This window comes from Mytilus edulis, chromosome 8 (genome assembly GCF_963676685.1).
Source record: "Mytilus edulis chromosome 8, xbMytEdul2.2, whole genome shotgun sequence".
NCBI classification, from domain to species: domain Eukaryota; kingdom Metazoa; phylum Mollusca; class Bivalvia; order Mytilida; family Mytilidae; genus Mytilus; species Mytilus edulis.
Genome location: NC_092351.1, coordinates 73,410,839 through 73,432,378, shown reverse-complemented (window position 1 = coordinate 73,432,378; position 21,540 = coordinate 73,410,839). Strand labels below are relative to the sequence as shown.

At 31.0% G+C, this 21,540-nt stretch overlaps 1 protein-coding gene across 1 annotated transcript in view; it reads right to left on the bottom strand.

Moving 5' to 3' along the window:
- Positions 1-21,540, bottom strand: part of LOC139484332 (ankyrin-3-like) — a 29,490-nt gene extending 7,950 nt beyond the window's left edge. Inside the window, exons 1-7 of the mRNA XM_071268070.1 lie at positions 21,403-21,540; positions 19,488-19,586; positions 18,383-18,481; positions 11,035-11,133; positions 8,331-8,429; positions 7,828-7,926; positions 4,944-5,042 (exon numbers count right to left, since the gene is read on the bottom strand). Of these exons, the coding sequence (XP_071124171.1) occupies positions 4,944-5,042; positions 7,828-7,926; positions 8,331-8,429; positions 11,035-11,133; positions 18,383-18,481; positions 19,488-19,586; positions 21,403-21,540 (732 nt within the window). The remainder of the gene's footprint in view (positions 1-4,943; positions 5,043-7,827; positions 7,927-8,330; positions 8,430-11,034; positions 11,134-18,382; positions 18,482-19,487; positions 19,587-21,402) is intronic.

Here is a 21,540-nt window from a genome sequence, read left to right as displayed (position 1 = left end):
AATTCAGTGTATTTGAAGCTGTCCTTTCATTGATTTTGGAGGATTTTTAAATGGGTTGGAGATCCAATACTGACACTTAATACAGGGTTTTACAGAAGAATTATTATTTTTCTTGATTTATTATGCTTTAAATTGTATTCATATTACTATGTAGCTATACTTCCATGTAGCTATTTGACGTACAGAATTGTAGGAGATTTTTAATGTTTGATGTTTGAATAGTAGAATCCTCAATAGTAAGTATGTTTTTGTAGCAGACTGACATCCTCCAGATGGGGTTGACTTAGGTCTAGCCACAGAAATGCATTTTTGTGGTGGCATATTTGTCGCTTGTTAAAAAGTTAACTCAGAATATATAATGAAACTATAAGGATCCGACACATGTTTAATAAACTTGTAGTGGTATTGACACAGGTAGTTCTAGTGGGTCTTTGCCAATGAGATGAAGAACATGATCAGATGGAATGTGAGATTCATCATTCTTAAGTAAGGCTTGTCTCAATTTAGACCAATGCAAACATGGACTGGTGCTGCTATAGAATTTACAACTATTTATTGCCGTTATAATAAGCTGTTGGGTTGCTACATAAAATATTATGATTTTCGATCAGACCAGAACATTTTCAACTAGATGTTTTTCACTTGTCACCCTTAACCTGCTTATGAAATGAATTCTTAACATCTTTATATTATTTGTTGATATACTATAATACTATATTTTATGATATACAACTACAATCAACTATCTTGTGGTTTGCTGTAGTTTTGGTAAGTATTTTTATCTGTGTAGGTAAAATTTGTTGTTCACAAAACTTCATCAAGATTATTTAACATATATTATATGTACCAGTTGTACTTTAAATAAAAATATTTATTTATCTATCTAGACATTTATCATATATATGGACCAGTTGAGCGTTAAATAAAATAGCTATCTATCTACCTAGATTATTTAATATATATATGTACCAAGTTGTACGTTAAATAATATCCATCTATCTATCTAGATTATTTAATATATATATATATATTTATATATTTACCAAGTTGTACGTTAAATAATATCTATCTATCTATCTAGATTATTTAATATATATATATATTTATATATTTACTAAGTTGTACGTTAAATAAAAATATCTATTTATCTACCTATCTGTAGTTATCTCATATCTGGTTCACAGCTTTGCAGCGAACCGCCCTTTTTATGGCGGTTGACAGAGTCTCTGTTTTCCTCCGTCAATGTGGCAGAATTCGCTGCATAGAATCTTAATGTTAACTATGAAATTTTAGGTTTTTGGATAATACAGACTACACTTGTGTATCCCACGGTGTTTTCTAAATTTAAAGCACCAGTGTATCCCACGGTGCATCTTTACATTTTCATATATATCTATCTTCACATCTATCTATCTACCTGGTTGCCATATTATCTTCGGGTAACCGACCATAGATCTATCTACATATACATGGGTCTATGGTCTATCTATCTATATATATATATTATATATTGTATGAATCTATCATATTATGAATAAAAGCTGTGGCCAGATATCGCCAAACCATATATGTATTTTGTTTTAATGGCACCATCTGAGATAATAGAATTTAAGTTAATAGACTTAAATTCAGTTATCGCCGGGGCCACTCACGGATTGTGTTTCATGTTTTAGATTTACCCAACATGTGTGACGATATATTCTGTGACGTCATTTAGTCCTTTTTAGAATTTCCTCGCAGCAAGCAAGCTGTTTAAATTTTGTAAGCGGTAAACTTGAAAACCCGCCCTCCCACTCCTTTTTATTGAACAAGATACTGCTCTTTTGTATTTATTTTTCAGGTTTGTGTCAGTGATAGTGATGATACAGATTTGACTGATGATGTTAACTTGTTTGCTGTTGAGAAAAGTGACTTTTATTTGAACTTTGAGCATCATAAATATATTCCCGTAAATGGCAGAATTCGCTGCATAGAATCTTAATGTTAACTATGAAATTTTAGGTTTTTGGATAATACAGACTACACTTGTGTATCCCACGGTGTTTTCTAAATTTAAAGCACCAGTGTATCCCACGGTGCATCTTTACATTTTCATATATATCTATCTTCACATCTATCTATCTACCTGGTTGCCATATTATCTTCGGGTAACCGACCATAGATCTATCTACATATACATGGGTCTATGGTCTATCTATCTATATATATATATTATATATTGTATGAATCTATCATATTATGAATAAAAGCTGTGGCCAGATATCGCCAAACCATATATGTATTTTGTTTTAATGGCACCATCTGAGATAATCATGCTCTTGTTCTTCTCTTACCGAATAATATCAAAACGTATTACATATATATATATATGTGATCGTATTTATTTCATGTAAGGTTCTAAAATCAATCTTGAAATGGTTGAGCTATTGCCAAATACCCCAATAACTTACAAAACATGTGTTAGCAAGGTTCGGAAATTAAAACCAAAACGAAAATTTTCTTGTGCTTCTTTGAAAAGGGATGTTTTACTTAAGATTTACCTCTGATTGTTTTGATAATTTTCCCTAGTACCGTTTGCCTGTTAAAGGCCATGGTGGCAAATATTTCCAATACGTTTACTGATCGAATAGTTAATGTTTAGCTCTGTCCATATTGTACATTCTGAGACTGTTAAATGTTAAATCGTTTCAAATAAACTCATCATAGATACCGGCATTGAAATTCATATTTACGCCAGACGTGAGTTTCATCTATAAAAGACTCATCAGTGAAGCTCGAATAAAAAATGTTAAAAAGGCCAAATAAAGTACGAGGTTGATGAGCATTGAGGACCAAAAGATCCTAAAAGTTTTGCCAAGGACTACTTAGGTAATCTACATGATCAACACGACGGGTGCCACATGTGCAGCAGGATCTGCTTACTCTTCCAGGACACCTAAGATCACATCTAGTTTTTGGTGGGATTCGTGTTGCTTATACTTTAGTTTTCTATGTTTTGCCATGTGTACTATTGTTTGTCTGTTTGTCTTTTTCATTTTTAGCCATGACGTTGTCAGTTTCTTTTATTAATGAGTTTGACCATCCCTCTGGTTTATTTTATGCCTCTTCTTTTCCTGAGGTAGAAAAGTCTAGTATTTCAAAAATTCAAAGTTTTGTTAACAGTTAATATATAATTATGAATATATCAATGATAACTCAAGTCAACACAGAAGTGCTGACTACTGACCTGGCAATACAAAATACCCTCGAGGAAATAAAACTCCACCACCAGTGGCATCGACCTAGTGGTTGTAAATAAACTTATCATAGGTAACAGGATTGAAATTTATATTTACACCAGACGCGCGTGTCGTCTACAAAATACTCATCAGTGACGCTCGAATAAGAAAATGTTTAAAAAAAACAAAAAAAGTACAAAGTTGAAGAGCATTAAGGACCAAAAATTCCCAAAGGTTTTGTAAAAGACAGCTGAGGCAACCATTCCTGAGGTAGAAAAGCCTTAGTATTTAGAAAATTTAAAGTTTTAGTTGATACATAATTTAGAAAATATCAATAATAACTCAAGTCAACACAGAAGTGCTGACTACTGGGCTTGTAATACCCTCGGGGAATTGAAACTCAACCAGCAGTGGCATCGATCCAGTGGTTGTAAATAAACTCATCATATATCACAGGAATGAACTTTATATTTACGCCAGACGCTCGTGTCATCTACAAAAGACTCATCAGTGACGCTCGAATCAAAGTGTTTTAAAAAGGCTAAATAAAGTACGAAGTTGAAGAGCATTGAGGACCAAAAATTCCTGAAGGTTTTGCCAAAGACAGCTAAGGTAATCTATTCCGTGTTTGTTTTAAAAATATTAATCTTATGATTAACTTTATTTTAACACGTCGTGTTACGAGGTCAAAATGTAAGTTTTGTTTATCTTTGAAATAATCGAGTTGAGCATAAATCAAATTATCACAGTTAAAAAAAGAAAGTTTATCGAATAATAATTTACTAGAGGCTCTAAAGAGCCTGTTTCGCTCACCTGTGTTTACTGGTGCTTTTGAAATCATGTAAAATAAGGTAAAAATCAAAATTTATAGTATAAAATTACTAAATGAGGAGCAGCAACCCAACAACTGGTTGTCGAATTTGTCTGAAAGTATCAGGGCAGAAATATCTAAATCTGATGAACATTGGAATGTTAGCATACAGGGTTAAAAAGTCAAAAGTATGTAAGAATAAATTTAAGAAATAGGCCGAGATTTAAACTAGTCCAAAAGTTATATATATAGAATTTATAAGAATCCAAAAATAGTTAATTCCACTACGCGATTGAATGATTTTGACGTTTGTGGTTCAACGTATATTGTAATTCATAATAGAAATATATCATAATGACATATAATAGAACAATATCATACTGGCGGGATCTTTTAATGTACAGAGTCACGTTATAAGAACAAAAGAAATACAAAAAGTCGCATATACAAAAGAAACCACCAAAAAATGAAAGCCAATACAAACACATTGACGAGATGTATAAGTACCGAGCCACGTGAAACGGATATCACATAAAACCATTCAACATTAAAAGTAATATTAATTATAGAACAAAGACAAATAAAAGAACTATAAAACTCGTTGTTAAGATGAGAAACAACATCAGTACGCAGAACCTATACATCAAGACCATCGTGTATTATTTGAGAAGTTGATACGGAGTATTTATCAACAAGGTCTTGGTACCTTCCGATGAACTTTTTTAGAAACATGCGTGAAGAAATTAAAATAAATTAAAAATGTGATTTAAATAGTATTTCGATCTTATTGTTTCAATCGTTTTTCCTGTTTTAAACCTTGTTTGGTCTAGAGTATTACTAACATTATACATGCTGCTTCGAAAATGAACAAAAAACTAGAAATCTCTGTTTGCAAGCTTCAGATTGACACTTACTTTTGATGTTTCTGCATTTGCATCTGTTCCTCTACGGAGTAATTCACTTACAATGTCTCTGTCTCCAGCGGAAGCTGCGCAATGGAGTGGTAACCAACCCTAAAACATTTTAAATAATTTGATTCTTTATGCAATAGATTGTTGCCTACTTAAGTGGTTTCAATGATTAAAATGTAATCATGTTAACGAATTCATTGATAGTTAATTCTTAGTTTTTAATTGAAATCCTAGATTACAGTGAAAATGAAAGTGAACTACAATTGTATTCTGCGTGGATAAGATATAGATTTTCCGTCGAAGATAGATGACATAACATAACCTTATAAACGTATTACTCAGGTCTGGATATTTTGCGTTTTGAAATTAGAAAAAAAGAATTACATAAAAACTAACAAAAAACAACAACTGCTTAATTTATATCATACATTTATACTTCTTATTAAGTAAAGGTTTAAACGGACTATGTTACTTATATATGTAAAAGTGAATTTGTAGAATCAGTGATAATGTAGAATCACTGGTCAGTTAAGGGATTACTACTGTATGGTCACTGGAAATAATGTCAGGGATTATACATAATAACTGAAATGATGAATTAGTTCTATTTGTATAGAAATTGAATAAAAGTTAAATAATTCCTTCCACAAAATCATATCAAAACATCAGTAAAAACATTAATTGTGAAATGTTAAGCACAATATATTAAAATGATAACCTCAATCCATTAAAATGATAACCTCAATCCATTAAAATGATAACCTCAATCCATTAAAATGATAACCTCAATCCATTAAAATGTGAGCACAACTTATCAAATTTAAGGAACAATATACTTCAATATTAAGCACAATATATTAAAAGGTTTAGAACAATATTTCAAAATCAATCATATATTTTTACGAACTTAATTTGGATGACATCGACTATTGCAACTTTGCTTTTCTACAGGCACATCTATTTGATTCACATATTTTTTACCACAACATTTTTATAAACCTTTAAAATTCGATTAAAATTTTCCTACACGTCTTAGAGAAATAAAAATTTAATTACAAACATCTGACGTACTTAAACTAGAAGCTCTCAAGAACTTTTGTCGCTCATCTGATCTATTTTGGTTTTGGACATCGTGTAAAAATCAATTAAAATCATAACAGATACTGCAAATCATTCGTACTGCTTCTGTTTTATACATTTAGTTGTGTCAGTTCTCTCAGTTTGAATTTCTTGTTCATTAGCACATAAAATTCTCAAAACAGATGTTCCATAACCTTCTTCATCTGTCCATTTGTTTTAACATAGCACAAAGAACATGGATGCATTGTGGATTTACACTTATAACATTTTCATGCCCCACCTACGATAGTAGAGGGGCATTGTGTTTTCTGATCTGTGCGTCCGTTCGCCCGTCCGTTCGTCTGTGCGTCTGTCCCGCTTCAGGTTATAGTTTTTGGTCAAGGTAGTGCTTGATTAAGTTGAAGTCCAATCAACTTAAAACTTAGTACACATGTTCCCTATTATATGATCTTTTTAATTTTTATGCCATATTATTGTTGTGCTACTGTCTGTTTGTTGAATTCCCAATTTTGTTGTTGTTCAGATTCATGTTTCAAACAAAGAGATTTTGTCGTTTTGTCATGTTGATGAAAAAAAGGAGTATGAGAAAAACCGAACTCCAAGGCAAATTAGAAAACAGAGAATAACATAAACAAAATCAATTGATATCAATCAACGGTACAATAGAAAAAAACAACTGCCTTATTTGAATCACATGAATAAAATTAAACGATATCAATCAACGGTACAAGTTAAAAAACTGCCATATTTGAATCACATGAATAAAATGAAACGATATCAATCAACGGTACAAGTTAAACAACTGCCTTATTTGAATCACATGAATAAAATGAAACGATATCAATCAACGGTACAAGTTAAACAACTGCCTTATTTGAATCACATGAATAAAATGAAACGATATCAATCAACGGTACAAGTTAAACAACTGCCTTATTTGAATCACATGAATAAAATGAAACGATATCAATCAACGGTACATGTTAAACAACTGCCTTATTTGAATCACATGAATAAAATGAAACGATATCAATCAACGGTACAAGTTAAACAACTGCCATATTTGAATCACATGAATAAAATGAAACGATATCAATCAACGGTACAAGTTAAACAACTGCCTTATTTGAATCACATGAATAAAATGAAACGATATCAATCAACGGTACAAGTTAAACAACTGCCTTATTTGAATCACATGAATAAAATGAAACGATATCAATCAACGGTACAAGTTAAACAACTGCCTTATTTGAATCACATGAATAAAATGAAACGATATCAATCAACGGTACAAGTTAAACAACTGCCTTATTTGAATCACATGAATAAAATGAAACGATATCAATCAACGGTACAAGTTAAACAACTGCCTTATTTGAATCACATGAATAAAATGAAACGATATCAATCAACGGTACAAGTTAAACAACTGCCTTATTTGAATCACATGAATAAAATGAAACGATATCAATCAACGGTACAAGTTAAACAACTGCCTTATTTGAATCACATGAATAAAATGAAACGATATCAATCAACGGTACAAGTTAAACAACTGCCTTATTTGAATCATATGAATAAAATGAAACGATATCAATCAACGGTACAAGTGACAAACAACTGCCTGATTTAAATCTTACTTTTTTTATTGGTTTATTAAAGAAATTTAATGGAATACTCAGTTATAAATTATATCATAGATAACAGTGAATAAGTAAGTATACCATGTTTGCCTTCTTCGGGTATAGGGATCAATTGCCTGTGTGAACATGACATGACATGACCTCTTTAAATATTTACTCACGTCTGCAGTTTTTGCGTTTGGATGTGCAGCATGGTCAAGGAGAATGGTAACTACTTCCTTGTGTCCATTTCTTGATGATAAATGAAGTGCTATTTCGCCCTGTGAAGTAATGGTTAATTGTATATTTCGATTCATTTAACTTTAGGAATATCTTTAAATTATTTTCATGCACTTGTTCTTTTCTTACCGTATACGATGATAACGTATTACATCTGTGATCGTATTTATTTGTGTGATTTTTAAAATTTATTCCTCAAACGGCTGAGCAACTTTCAAAAATATCATATCAAAACAAGCGAAATTAAAATAAATTAAAAATGTGATTTAAATAGTTTTTCGATCTTATTGTTTCAATCATTTTTTCCTTTTCCTTTTTTAAACCTTGTTTGGTCTAGAATATTAGTCGAAACCAAGCAGAGAGCATTACTAACATTATACATGCTGCTTCGAAAATGAACAAAACACTAGAAATCTCTGTTTGCAAGCTTTATATTGACACTTACTTTTGATGTTTCTGCATTTGCATCTGTTCCTCTACGGAATAATTCACTTACAATGTCTCTGTCTCCAGCGGAAGCTGCGCAATGGAGTGGTAACCAACCCTAAAACATTTTAAATAAGTTGATTCTTTATGGAATAGATAGTTGCCTACTTAAGTGGTTTCAATGATAAATAATAACTTATGTTAAAAAATTCATTGATAGTTTACTCTAAAATTATAATCCTGGTACTTTTGAGAACTATCTAATTGATATAATAAATTACTGTGAAAATGAAAGTAAACTACAACTGTATTCTGCGTGGATAAGATATAGTGTATTGGAGGAATATGAAAACGACATAACCTTATAAACTTATTAATCACGTCTGTATATTTTCCATTTTGCAATTTAACAAAGAACAAAATTACATCAAAACCTGACAAAATAAAACAAGAGGCTCTCAAGAGCCTGAATCGCTCACCTTAATTCTTTTGGTTAAATCTCTCATCAATGATTATTTTGGCTTTTCAATTTATTTAAATGTTTTTTGGATCGTCCTATTTTCTTCAAAAGCCAAAAAAAATAATCATTTTCTCCTATGTTCTATTTTAGCCATAGGAGCTATGTTTCTTGACATACAAGGAAATAAAATATAAAATTTATACTAGATACTCTGAAACTCATTTAGCCTAAGTTTGGCTGAAATTGATACAGCAGTTTCAAAGGAGAAGATTTTTTAAAGTAAGTCAACATGATGAACAAATTGTGAAAAAAGTCTTTAAAGGGCAATAACTCCTTAAGTGGTCAATTGACAATTTTGGTCAATTTGACTTAATTGAAGATCTTACTTTGCTGAACATTATTGCTGTTTACAGTTTATTTCTATCTATAATTATATTCAAGATAATAAACAAAAACAGCAAAATTTCCTTAAAATTATCAATTCATGGGCAGCAACCCAACAACAGGTTGTCTGATTCATCTGAAAATTTCAGGGCAGATGGATCTTGACCTGATAAACAATATTACCCAATGTCAGATTTGCTCTAAATGCTTTGGTTTTTGAGTTATAAGCCAAAAACTGCATTTGACCCCTATGTTCTATTTTTAGCAATGGCGACCATGTTTGTTGATAGATCATAACTTCGGATACAATTTACAAACAAGATACCCTAAGGAACATTCAGTTAAAGTTTGGAAGTATTTGGCCCAGTAGTTTCAGAGGAGAAGATTTTTGTAAAAGATTACTAAGATTTACGAAAAATGGTTAAAAATTGACTATAAAGGGCAATAACTCCTAAAGGGGTCAACTGACCATTTCCGTCATGTTGACTTATTTGTAAATCTTACTTTGCTGAACATTATTGCTGTTTACAGTTTATCTCTATCTATAATAATATTCAAGATAATAACCAAAAACAGCAAAATTTCTTTAAAATTACCAATTCAGGGGTAGTTACACAACAACAGGTTGTCTGATTCATCTGAAAATTTCAGGGCAGATAGATCTTGACCTGATAAACAATATTATCCCATGTCAGATTTGCTCTAAATGCTTTGGTTTTTGAGTTATAAGCCAAAAACTGCATTTGACCCCTATGTTCTATTTTTAGCAATGGCGACCATGTTTGTTGATAGATCACAACTTCGGATACAATTTACAAACTAGATACCCTAAGTGACTTTCAGTTAAAGTTTGGAAGTATTTGGCCCAGTAGTTTCAGAGGAGAAGATTTTTGTAAAAGATTACTAAGATTTACGAAAAATGGTTAAAAATTGACTATAAAGGGCAATAACTCCTAAAGGGGTCAACTGACCATTTCCATCATTTGACTTATTTGTAAATCTTACTTTGCCGAACATTATGCCTGTTTACAGTTTATCTCTATCTATAATAATATTCAAGATAATAACCAAAAACAGCAAAATTTCCTTAAAATTACCAATTCAGGGGCAGCAACCCAACAACGGGTTGTCTGATTCATCTGAAAATTTCAGGGCAGATAGATCTTGACCTGATAAACAATATTACCCATGTCAGATTTGCTCTAAATGCTTTGGTTTTTGAGTTATAAGCCCAAAACTGCATTTGACCCCTATGTTCTATTTTTAGCAATGGCGACCATGTTTGTTGATAGATCAAAACTTCGGATACAATTTATAAATAAGATACCCTAAGGAACATTCAGTTAAAGTTTGAAAGTATTTGGCCCAGTAGTTTCAGAGGAGAAGATTCTTGAAATAGTTTACGACGACGACAGACGACGACAGACGACGACAGACGACAGACGACGGACGACGACGGACGCCAAGTGATGGCATAAGCTCACTTGTCCCTTCGGGACAGGTGAGCTAAAAACAGACCAATCAACGGAATACGTGAAAACACATTTTTTTTCAAAAGGGAGATCCCATACAATCTGACAAATGACACGGAAAGAAATAAACGAAGCAAGTGCAAAAACCTCTGTTTCAACAAGGGAAAGTCCATTTAAACTGATAAAACAACAATATAAATAAACGAAAAAGGGAAAAACAACTGCTTTAAATAATTTGGATCATACATTTAAACTTATTATAAATCTATTAAAAGTCTAAATGGAATACTCAGGTTTTATATATATCAAAGATTACAGTGAAAATGAAAGTAAACTACAATTGCTTCCTTGATATGAATTTTCTTGAGGAACATGACAGGACATAACCTCATTAACTTATTACTCACTTCTGTACTTTTTGCGTTTGGATCTGCATCATGGTCAAGGAGAATAGTAACTACTTCAATGTGTCCTTTCAAAGATGCCCAATGTAGTGCTGTCTCGCCCTGTGCAATAATGATACAATTTGATATTTCAACTCATTTAACTTTAGTATTGATTTTAAATCATAATCATGCACTTGCACTTCTCTCATTAGATACTATGAAAACGTATTACATTCCGTGATCGTATTTATTCATGTGATATTCTTTATTAATTCCTCAAATGGCTTAGCAATTGTTAAAATATCATGCGCGAAAAAATAGAAAAAATAATGAAACTCTATCTTTGACGTCTTTTAAATGTGATTTTGAACTAGCGTTTTCCTCTTATTGCTTTAATGATTTTTGTTATGTCTTAAACCTAGTTTGTTCTAATGTATTAGTCGAAACCAACCAGAGAGCATTGATTATATTATACATGTTGCTTCAAAAATGAACCAAAAAACTAGAAACCTCTGTGTCCAACTTAATTTATTTCAATTATCACAATTTGATAACTATTGTATGGTTACAAACTCGTTGATTTGTTTTCATGATATTTCGTCGAAAAACTTGTTAACCTCATATAAGCGTATATGACAGTTTTTCTAACCTTTTGGTTGCTCGAATCTTTTCTTCTGAAAGTCAATGGTGCCGAAAGTTTTAATAAATGAATATTTGGATTTGGTTCATATTCTCGGTTCTTGTATTTTTAAGTGTTATATCATTTTGTAAGCACGATTTTCTCTAATTTATTTTCCAAGGTTTTAACGTTGACATTTCTATTGTATCAGTCTAGATATTTTCATCCCTGAAGTTTGTCGGATAGCAAGTTCATTTTAATTGCACTTTGACATTAAAAAAACCTCATGAATTTATACATCAATATAAGGCAATAATGAAAACCGTTAAGTTCTGTATGGGACTCCTTACAAAACTAGCGAATTTTTTTATACATTCGTATATCCAGTTTTATTCAAAGTTGATTCTTTTTTGAATTTGCATCATGGTCAAGGAGAATAGCAACTACTTCTATGTGTCCAAATGTAGTGATGTACAGCTCTGTGCAACAAAGATACAATTTGATATTTTGATTCATTTTACTTTAGTGATATCTTCTAAATCATTGTCATGCACTTGTTATTCACTTACCGTTTACGACGAAAACGTTTTACATCTGTGACCGTATTTTTTTTTTGTCCAACGTAAAAATATCTTTATTGCATATTTGCTGTAACAATTAACTAAGTTTAACTTAGTATCCCTTATGTTAGATTACCTAATAGTTAAGGGAAGCACTATTTGGAAGATATTATTTCTTCATAATATTAGTATTCATAACATAATTTATTTCACAAAATAAATTTGATAAATTCTTGTAATTACACTTACATATTTTTTTCTTTTTTTCTTTTTTAATATTTTTTTAATAATACTTATTTTTCCAGAATCAATATGATCCCTGTTTTCATTACTATTTGGCATAGTGTTGTTTTTCACATGTCCGTTTTCATGGTATCGTTTTGATGTGTTTCGTCTAATTATTATTATTATTATCCACAGGATTTAACTTATGTGATAATGTTCCTTCATCCAAGCATATCTTGGATGTGAAGGATGAAGGTCATTCTTAGAATATTAGCCTGAGGCTCGGAAGTAATAAATTAGCTTAACTTCTCTATGAGGGGTGAAGCTTACATGTAATATCTCTGTTTAAAGAAACAAACTATAACCACCAGACCATAGCTGGCCAATAACCTTGACCCTAGTATATAAGCACCTGTTCCATAATAACTTGTCATAATTTAAAGCAAGTTTGTGTCGACCAAATATAAAACCCATTTGAAAAGGGTGGGTCTGACTGATAATCCCTAGGGTGGGAATTAATTACTTTCGAGCCTCAGGCTCATATTCTAAGAATGACCTTCATCCTTCACATCCAAGATCCACATTGGATGAAGGAACATTCTTATTCATATTTCGCCTTCGGTCTCAAGTAATAAATTAGCTTGTTTAAAGTGTAGACACAAACTAAAAACAATTTTTATATAAATGCCAAGATTTAATAAAGCAAAGAAATCACAAGATCATCCAGTAACTACAACTGAAGAAAAGTGTTTTAGTACTGATATTATTCACTTTCTTGTTATAGAACTTATAATAAGTTTTACCATATGTCCAGACTAAGCTGTTGCCAAAATGTCTTAAATAGAACATCCTGAAGCTAAATGCACTTATGAAGAGGTTCCTCTAAATGAGTAAACCTTAAAACCTCGGCTAAAATTAGAACTCTCTCTAACTATCTAAACTTTACGAAAAGACTTAGATGAATTCTCTCACATATTTTGTACACAAAACATGATAAATCATTGTCTTAACAACACAAAGTTTTGGTTTATCAAAACCCTTGATCACCTCATTAGGTAGACTAACTAACAGATCTAGTATTTTTCAAAAACTCATGTATATGAAAAAATAAAGTGCCATGTCTCTGAATGAAAGACATAGAATGTAAATCTACAGCTGATAAAGATTGTACTTTGGCAGTTGTAGTCAAGGCAAATAAAGACACAAGTATAAAAGACAGTCTTCGATGTTAAATCCTCTAATGAACATAAAAAACTTAAAAAAGATAGCACTAAATTCATCTCCACAGTGAAAGAGTATCTAACTCTTCAATTGCAGATTCAGGTTTAAGCAATCATTCACATATACATGTAGTAAACAAACAAATTTAGTAACATCTACTTCTTAAAGGATCAAGTCTGTTTCAACATAGAACAAGTAAAATTCACATTAAACATGCTGAATATGAAAAGCTTGTGTTAACAAAAAATTTCAATAATCAATAACATCCTTTTTAGATGGTGATAAGGAATTGGTTCTCTTTGAACACACCAAATAATGAAATTTCTCAAAAAATACAGTTAAATTAAGTCTCTTCCTGACGGAAAAGCATTCTTCAGTATGCAACATTGTTACTAATTTTTATGCTTAGCAGTTTAACTGGCAAATAAATTAAAATTGGTCTTAGCAAAGAAACCCAACTATGAGCAGGCCAAAAAGGAATAATCAAAAGAGCCTTCTGAACTTTATCTCTAATAATTTTCTTTATAATTATCCCCAACAATGAAAAAGATGGGAAAATAAAAGGTCTTAATTCTGACCATGAAAAGTATAAACATCTCTGAAAGGAGCTTGTTGGTCAAAAGACAATGAAACAATTATCTACAGATTTGAAAATGAAAACGTGATAACAAAAAAACAAATATATCTTCTTTCAATTGCCATCCTGTTGAATCTGTAAATTTTTTAGACATATAATAAGCATCAAAATTTCTTACCAGGAATATAAAGAGCTGTGATAAAAATGTTCTTTCTTGAACACCAAGCCCAAATAATGAAATATTTGTAGTAAGCATGTTAAGTGACAAAGAGGTTATCCTCCTATTGCATAATAAAAGCTACTGAAATTGTATTTTCTGATTGTATAACTCTCTGTGACTAAAAATTTCTCTCCAAAAGAAAAATATAGCCAACAATTCTATGAAATCTATATGAAATGAGCGCATGTTCTTAAAGAAGCTCCATCTACAATGTACCAACATGAAAATTTTCTTCAAATTTGGATCCCAAATCCTTCTAATGAGGCATCTGGTCCAATCCAAAAACTTATTTGGATGGGTCTATAAATCAATTTTTAATTTCTGATTTTAAATTGTTAAAAATTTCACCTATTGATGATAATAAACACTGTAACAACTATACAGAGTTTCAACATTATTTCTCGCCATGTTTCTGCAATGTAACATTCCCACAGATACTGCATTAAAAGCATGTGCCACAAGACCAATATATGATGCAAATCATCTATAATACAGTTACACAATTCTATTTAAGAAGAATTTCCCAAGGGAGATAATTTTACCATTTCTCATCTGTCAGAAAAAACTTAAATAGCTCAGTATCAATAATGAGACAAAGGAAAACAATGTGCTTCCAAGGAATGAGTACCAACTTCTCAAAATTTATTCCGAAGCACAGCTTATCAAGCATTTGCACCACTTCTTCTGTATTCACAATACAACCATCTAAATTCTGATCCATAATAAAAGAATCATCAATGTATAAACTATAGCATGTATATACTTCAAGTGACATTATTTCATAAAAATACATAGACAGGTATTAAAACCTTAGTAAAACTCTTGATACAGAAGCCAATCCAAAACAAAGAACATAAATATCATATCAATGTCCTTTCCACATGAATCAGGAAATTGTGATATAATAATAAATGATACTTAAATATGCATCTGTGAGATCTATAGATGTTAGCTCTCTCTATATATATAGATAATTATCCCTAAGAATTACATCTAAACAAAAGATAAATAGTCCTGCTCCAAATGCTGATTAGCCACAAGCTAAGTTTGTGTGAATTTTTCAAATAGATAACAGGCCTTGAAGACCCATCTTTCTTAGGAACTAAGAAAATATAGGAAATAAACTGATTTTCCAATGATCGAACAACCTCTTAAATAGCTCCCTTAGCTATAAATTTTTGGACTTCTGAAATTATTTCATCCTTATGAAAGGTGAAATGTATTATATTAAAAAATGATGAACCTTGTGGTACATCATTAAAAATAATTTTATAACCACTTCTTATTAAATCTAATATCAATAGATCATTAGTAACATTTTCCAAATCATAATATTTAAGTTATCTACTGTATATAGCAACTGGTTGAGAAATGTGACCTCTTTGAGATTCTCTGTTCCCTTTTGGGAAACCTCTCCCTCTCAATGAAGGGAATTGCCTACTAGTATACGCCCTGTTGACCAACAGAGCCTCCGTAGTTAAAAGACTGATATTGCCTTTCCAATAACAGCTGGGAATAAATTAATTGCTAGACCTGGAACCTCTTCCAAGGAATCTAGAATTTGCTTTAGAATCTTTGTATAATCACCAAGTTTGCTTCATGCAATCATAACTAAAAACGTGATAAATCAACTATCACATCAGAATTACAAAAAAGTTTTATCATCTAGATATTTCTGAGCATCTCCTATGCGTTTAACCAGAAACCCATGGTCAAACAAACAGTTAGAATTTTACAATAAAATCCTTGTATTATCAAGATCCAATGGCTCATTCTTAAAACAAAAAATAGCCAACTCAACAATAGGGGTGATGATCAACCCTTAATAAAATATCTCTGGGTTTCCTGCATCTTTGAAACCACAGAGTTGGCCTGTCTAGGCAGTGCCATTTCGATCTTTTTATTTATCCTAGACACACTAGGATTCTCACAGTTCTCAGGGTGACAGTATTACTACTCTATGAACTTGATATTTTCCTGATTTGATATTTACTGACATGGTAGTATTATTAACAGTCACAGAAAGTCCAGAAGAAAACTTAGACCCAGTTTTCTGCCTTTTTAAACCATTATGGGATTTTCCAAGCAAAATCATGATTAAACTGTTCAACAAACAGGATGAGATAATGGACCATTAATCTCACTAAGAGAAGCCTTAAAGGCTTCTGAAAACCTTAATGCAGGTTCAAAAGACGTATCAAATTCAGATCCGGCTGGACTATCATCAGCCATGGCACAAATACATGCACAGTATCATTACAGTAGTTCAGATCAAAAGTTAGAACTAAATCTTCATTAAAGTAAGCCTCTACTGGCAAAATTCGAATAAAGCAGCAGGTTTCTCTACAAACTCTGCCTGAGTTGAAGGCAGATAAACTGTCTCAAACCTCATGATTCATACAGGTTCTTTACTACATTAATAATAATGAGTCAATGCATCAATATACATGCCTATCTTAAATCTCAACAGCACTATCTTTAAAAATATTCACAAACCAAGTAGATTTTGAAGCTATACAAGTAGCACTAGATTTAAAACTTACTTTTGACAGGTTCTGTTGCTTTTTGTCAATTATTTCCAATTGCAATGACATTATGATCTATTATAAAACTACTAGGTTTTATAACTGTTTAAGAAGAGGATTTATTCAAAATACCTCTTGTTTTCCTATTAAATTTATCATCTTTAATTTCTAAAACAACCCAGAGGTGATGAAAATCATAGCCATCACCCTTGTAAGTGTAAACATCATTCTAAACATCTTGCAAAAGCAATACAATTGCATAATCAAATTCAGCCATTCATTGTTATAAAATAATGTGTACCTGTGCTGGTAAAACACGTGTAAAATCTGAAGAGTACTCACGAACTTCAGGTGAATAGAAATACTTTAAAATATCTACCTGTTTAACAAACAGGAGTATGAATTAAGTAACAAATGTGCTGTACATCATACTAAGGCAAAAACTTAATGAATATATAAAATTGTCATACATCGTAGACAATAAAATGTTTAATTAATTTCCATCGACACTTGTCATACATCGTAGACAAGAAATTTTTAAATTCATTTCCATCAACACTTGTCATACATCGTAGACAATTGAGGAATTATTATTTCTAATTAACAAAATAACATTAGAACTTGTCGTACATCGTAGACAAGTTAAATGTAACTTTAGTAACGTTCCCCTAAATCTTAGATAAAAATAAAATAACTAAAAAGTCACTTCACACCCTCTAGAAAAATAATGACAAGTTATTATGGAACAGGTGCTTATATACTAGGGTCAAGGTTACTGGCCAGCTATGGTCTGGTGGTTATAGTTTGTTTCTTCAAACAGAGATATTACATGTAAGCTTCACCCCTCATAGAGAAGTTAAGCTAATTTATTACTTGAGACCGAAGGCGAAATATGAATAAGAATAATATACGGTGAGTATTTAAGTTTTCTTTAGTTATCTACTGTTGTTGATGTCGAAATGTATAGGTAATGCACATAATAAAATTAAATGGAGGTCAGGTCCTAACTCTTTTTTTACATCCTCAGGCATAGTTTTTCATATTTTATGCTGTAACATTCAAAGCCGCTCGATTTGTATGCTTATAAATACTGTAAATGCATTATATGGTTGTTTTTGTGTTTGTTTCATTGTTGTAAATCTGTCTTATTAATAAATAACCACACGTTTTGTTATTCATATTTTACATATTTATGTCTAACATGTTTAAAATGTTCAGTTTTATTTCAAAATGTTTTCGTGTTCACAGAAAGAATATCTATACATTTATATTACTGTTTTGTAAGAGATTTCAATGAAACATGTGAAATACTCAGTTTTGATTTATATCATAGATTACAGGGAATGTGAAGTCTTTTTCAGGTGTAGGGACTAATTTTCTCTATAAACATAACATGAATTAACTCATTAATTTAATACTCACGTCTGCATCTTTTGCATTGGGATCTGCTGCCTTCTCAAGGAGAACAGTAACAACTTCTTTGTGACCCTTGTTTGATGCCAAATGTAGTGCTGTCCAGCCCTGTTCAGCAATGATACATTTTGATATTTCGATTCATCTAACTTTTAATAAGTAATTTCTTTAAATCATTGTTTTTTATTCTCTTACCGTATACAGCGAAAATGTTTACATCTGTGACCGTATTTATTTAATTTTAGTTTCTCAAATCAATAATAAAGTGGTTGAGCAATTGAGAAAAACAATATACAAAAACATGTGTTAGAAAATTTGAAGAAAAAAAAACCTACTCTATCTTTTTATTTACCTTAAAAGGAGATTTTTAATTTTTCATTCATTTATGCTGATTGTTTAAATACTTCTGTTCAGGTTGTAAAAGCGTTTAAACGTATAATCATACCTGTTATCCAGGTTAATTCAAAGTTGGTTCCAAACCAAAAATCATTGATACTTAAGTATAAAAAAATTATATGAATTATCATGCGTAAGAACTGGATTGGATTAATACGCCCTTGATGGTTCTCAGTTACACAGGCTGTCACCCGCTGCAAACTAGTTGCTTCAGAAATAAATTTAATTTTGCTTTCTTATAGTAGATTTTCATTTTATAAATGATTATAAAACTTAAACGGAGGTCAGACTCTTACTTTGTTTTTTAAATTCTCAGGCATACTTTATTTTTTTCATTTTTCTGGCTGGTTCATTCAAAACCGCTCGATATTTATGCTTATAAATACTGTAAATGCATTATATGGTTGTTTTTGTGTTTGTTTCATTGTTGTAAAGCTGTCTCTTTAATAAATAACCACAAGTTTCGTCATTCATATTTTACATTTTTTTGTCTAACATGTTCAAAATGTTCAGTTTTATTTCAAAATGTTTTCGTGTTCACAGAAAGAACATCTATACATGTATACTACTGTTTTGTAAGAGATTTCAATGAAACATGTGAAATACTCAGTTTTGATTTATATCATAGATTACAGGGAATGTGAAAGTCTTCTTCAGGTGAAGAGACTAATTTTCTCTAAAAACATAACATGAATTAACTCATTAATCTAATACTCACGTCTGCATGTTTTTCGTTTGGATCTACAGTCTTGTCAATGAGAACAGTGACTACTTCTATATGTCCTTTCTGGGAAGATAAATGTAGTGATGTCCAGCCCTGTGCAGCAATAATACAATTTGATATTTCGAGTCATTTAACTTGAGTGATATTATTAAATCATTGTCCATGTTGTCATGCACTTTTTTTTCGCATACCGGATACGACGAAAACGTTTTACATCAGTGACCGTATTTACTTTATGTAACTTTCTCAAATTTATTATAAAGTTGTTGAGCAATTGTAAAAGCAATATACAAAAACATGTGTTAGAAAATTAAATAAAAATTAACCGAACTCTTTCTTTTTTTGATTTTCAAATGCGATTTTTGATTTTCCATTCGTTAATGCTGATTGTTCAAATATTTCTATTCGGGTTGTAGAAGCATTTAAACGTTTAGATATAACTTTTATCCATTTTGATTCAAAGTTGCTCCCAAACCAAAATTATTGATCCTTACTGAAGTATACAAAAATTATATAAATATACTCACGGCTACAGTTTTTACGTTGGGATCTGCAGCATGGTCAAGGAGAACAGTGACTACTTCTTTGTGACCATTGTCTGATGCCAAATGTAGTGCTGTCCAGCCCTGTGCAGCAATGATATATAATTTGATATTTCGATTCATTTAACTTTTAATTAGTAATATCTTTAAATCATTGTCATGCACTCTTTATCTCTTAACGTATACGACGTGAACGTTTTACATCTGTGACCGTATTTATTTTATGTAAGTTTCTCAAATCAATCATAAAGTGGTTGAGCAATTGAGAAATACAATATACAAAAACGTGTGTTAGGAAATTTGAAGAAAAACAAAATACTCTATCTTTTTTTACTTTAAAAGGAGATTTTTAATTTTTTATTCATTCATGCTGATTGTTTAAATACTTCTGTTCAAATTGTAGAAGCATTTAAACGTGTAATTATAATTTTTTATCCAGTTTTATTCAAAGTTAATCCCAAAGAAAAAAATTATTGACCGCTACTTAATCGATTTTTATGCTAATAAATACTGTAAATGCATTATATGGTTATTTTTGTGTTTGTTTCATTGTTGTAAAACTGTTTCATTAATAAATAACCAACGTTTTGTTATTCATATTTTACATTTTTATGTCTAACATGTTAAAATGTTCAATTTAACTTTAAAATGTTTTCGTATTCACAGAAAGAAGATTTATACATTTATACTACTGTTTTGTTGGACATTTCAATAAAACATATTAGATACTCAGTTCTGATTCATATCATAGATTACAGGAATGTGAAAGTCTTCTCCAGGTGTAGGGACTAATTTTCACTAAAAACATAACATGAATTAACTCATTAATTTAATACTCACGTCTGCATCTTTGGCATTGGGATCTGCATCCTTGTCAAGGAGAACAGTAACTACTTCTATATGTCCTTTCGTTGATGATAAATCTAGTGCTGTCCAGCCCTGTGCAGCAATAATACAATTTGATATTTCGAATCATTTAACCTAAGTGATATATTTATATCATTGTCATGCACTTTTTATTCGCATACCGGATACGACGACAACGTTTTACATCAGTGACTGTATTTACTTGATGTAAGTTTCTCAAATCTATTATAAAGTTGTTGAGTAAATGAAAAAAACAATATACCAAAACATGTGTTAGAAAATTAAAAAAAAAATTAACCGAACTCTTTCTTTTTTTGATTTTAAAATGCGATTTTTTAATTTTTCATTTGTTAATGCTGATTGTTCAAATATTTCTATTCGGGTTGTAGAAGCATTTAAACGTTTAGATATAACGTTTATCCATTTTGATTCAAAGTTGCTCCCAAACCAAAATTATTGATCCTTACTGAAGTATACAAAAATTATATAAATATACTCACGTCTGCAGTTTTTACGTTGGGATCTGCAGCATGGTCAAGGAGAACAGTGACTACTTCCGTGAGACCATTGTCTGATGCCGAATGAAGTGCTGTCCAGCCCTGTACAGCAATGATATATAATTTGATATTTCGATTCAT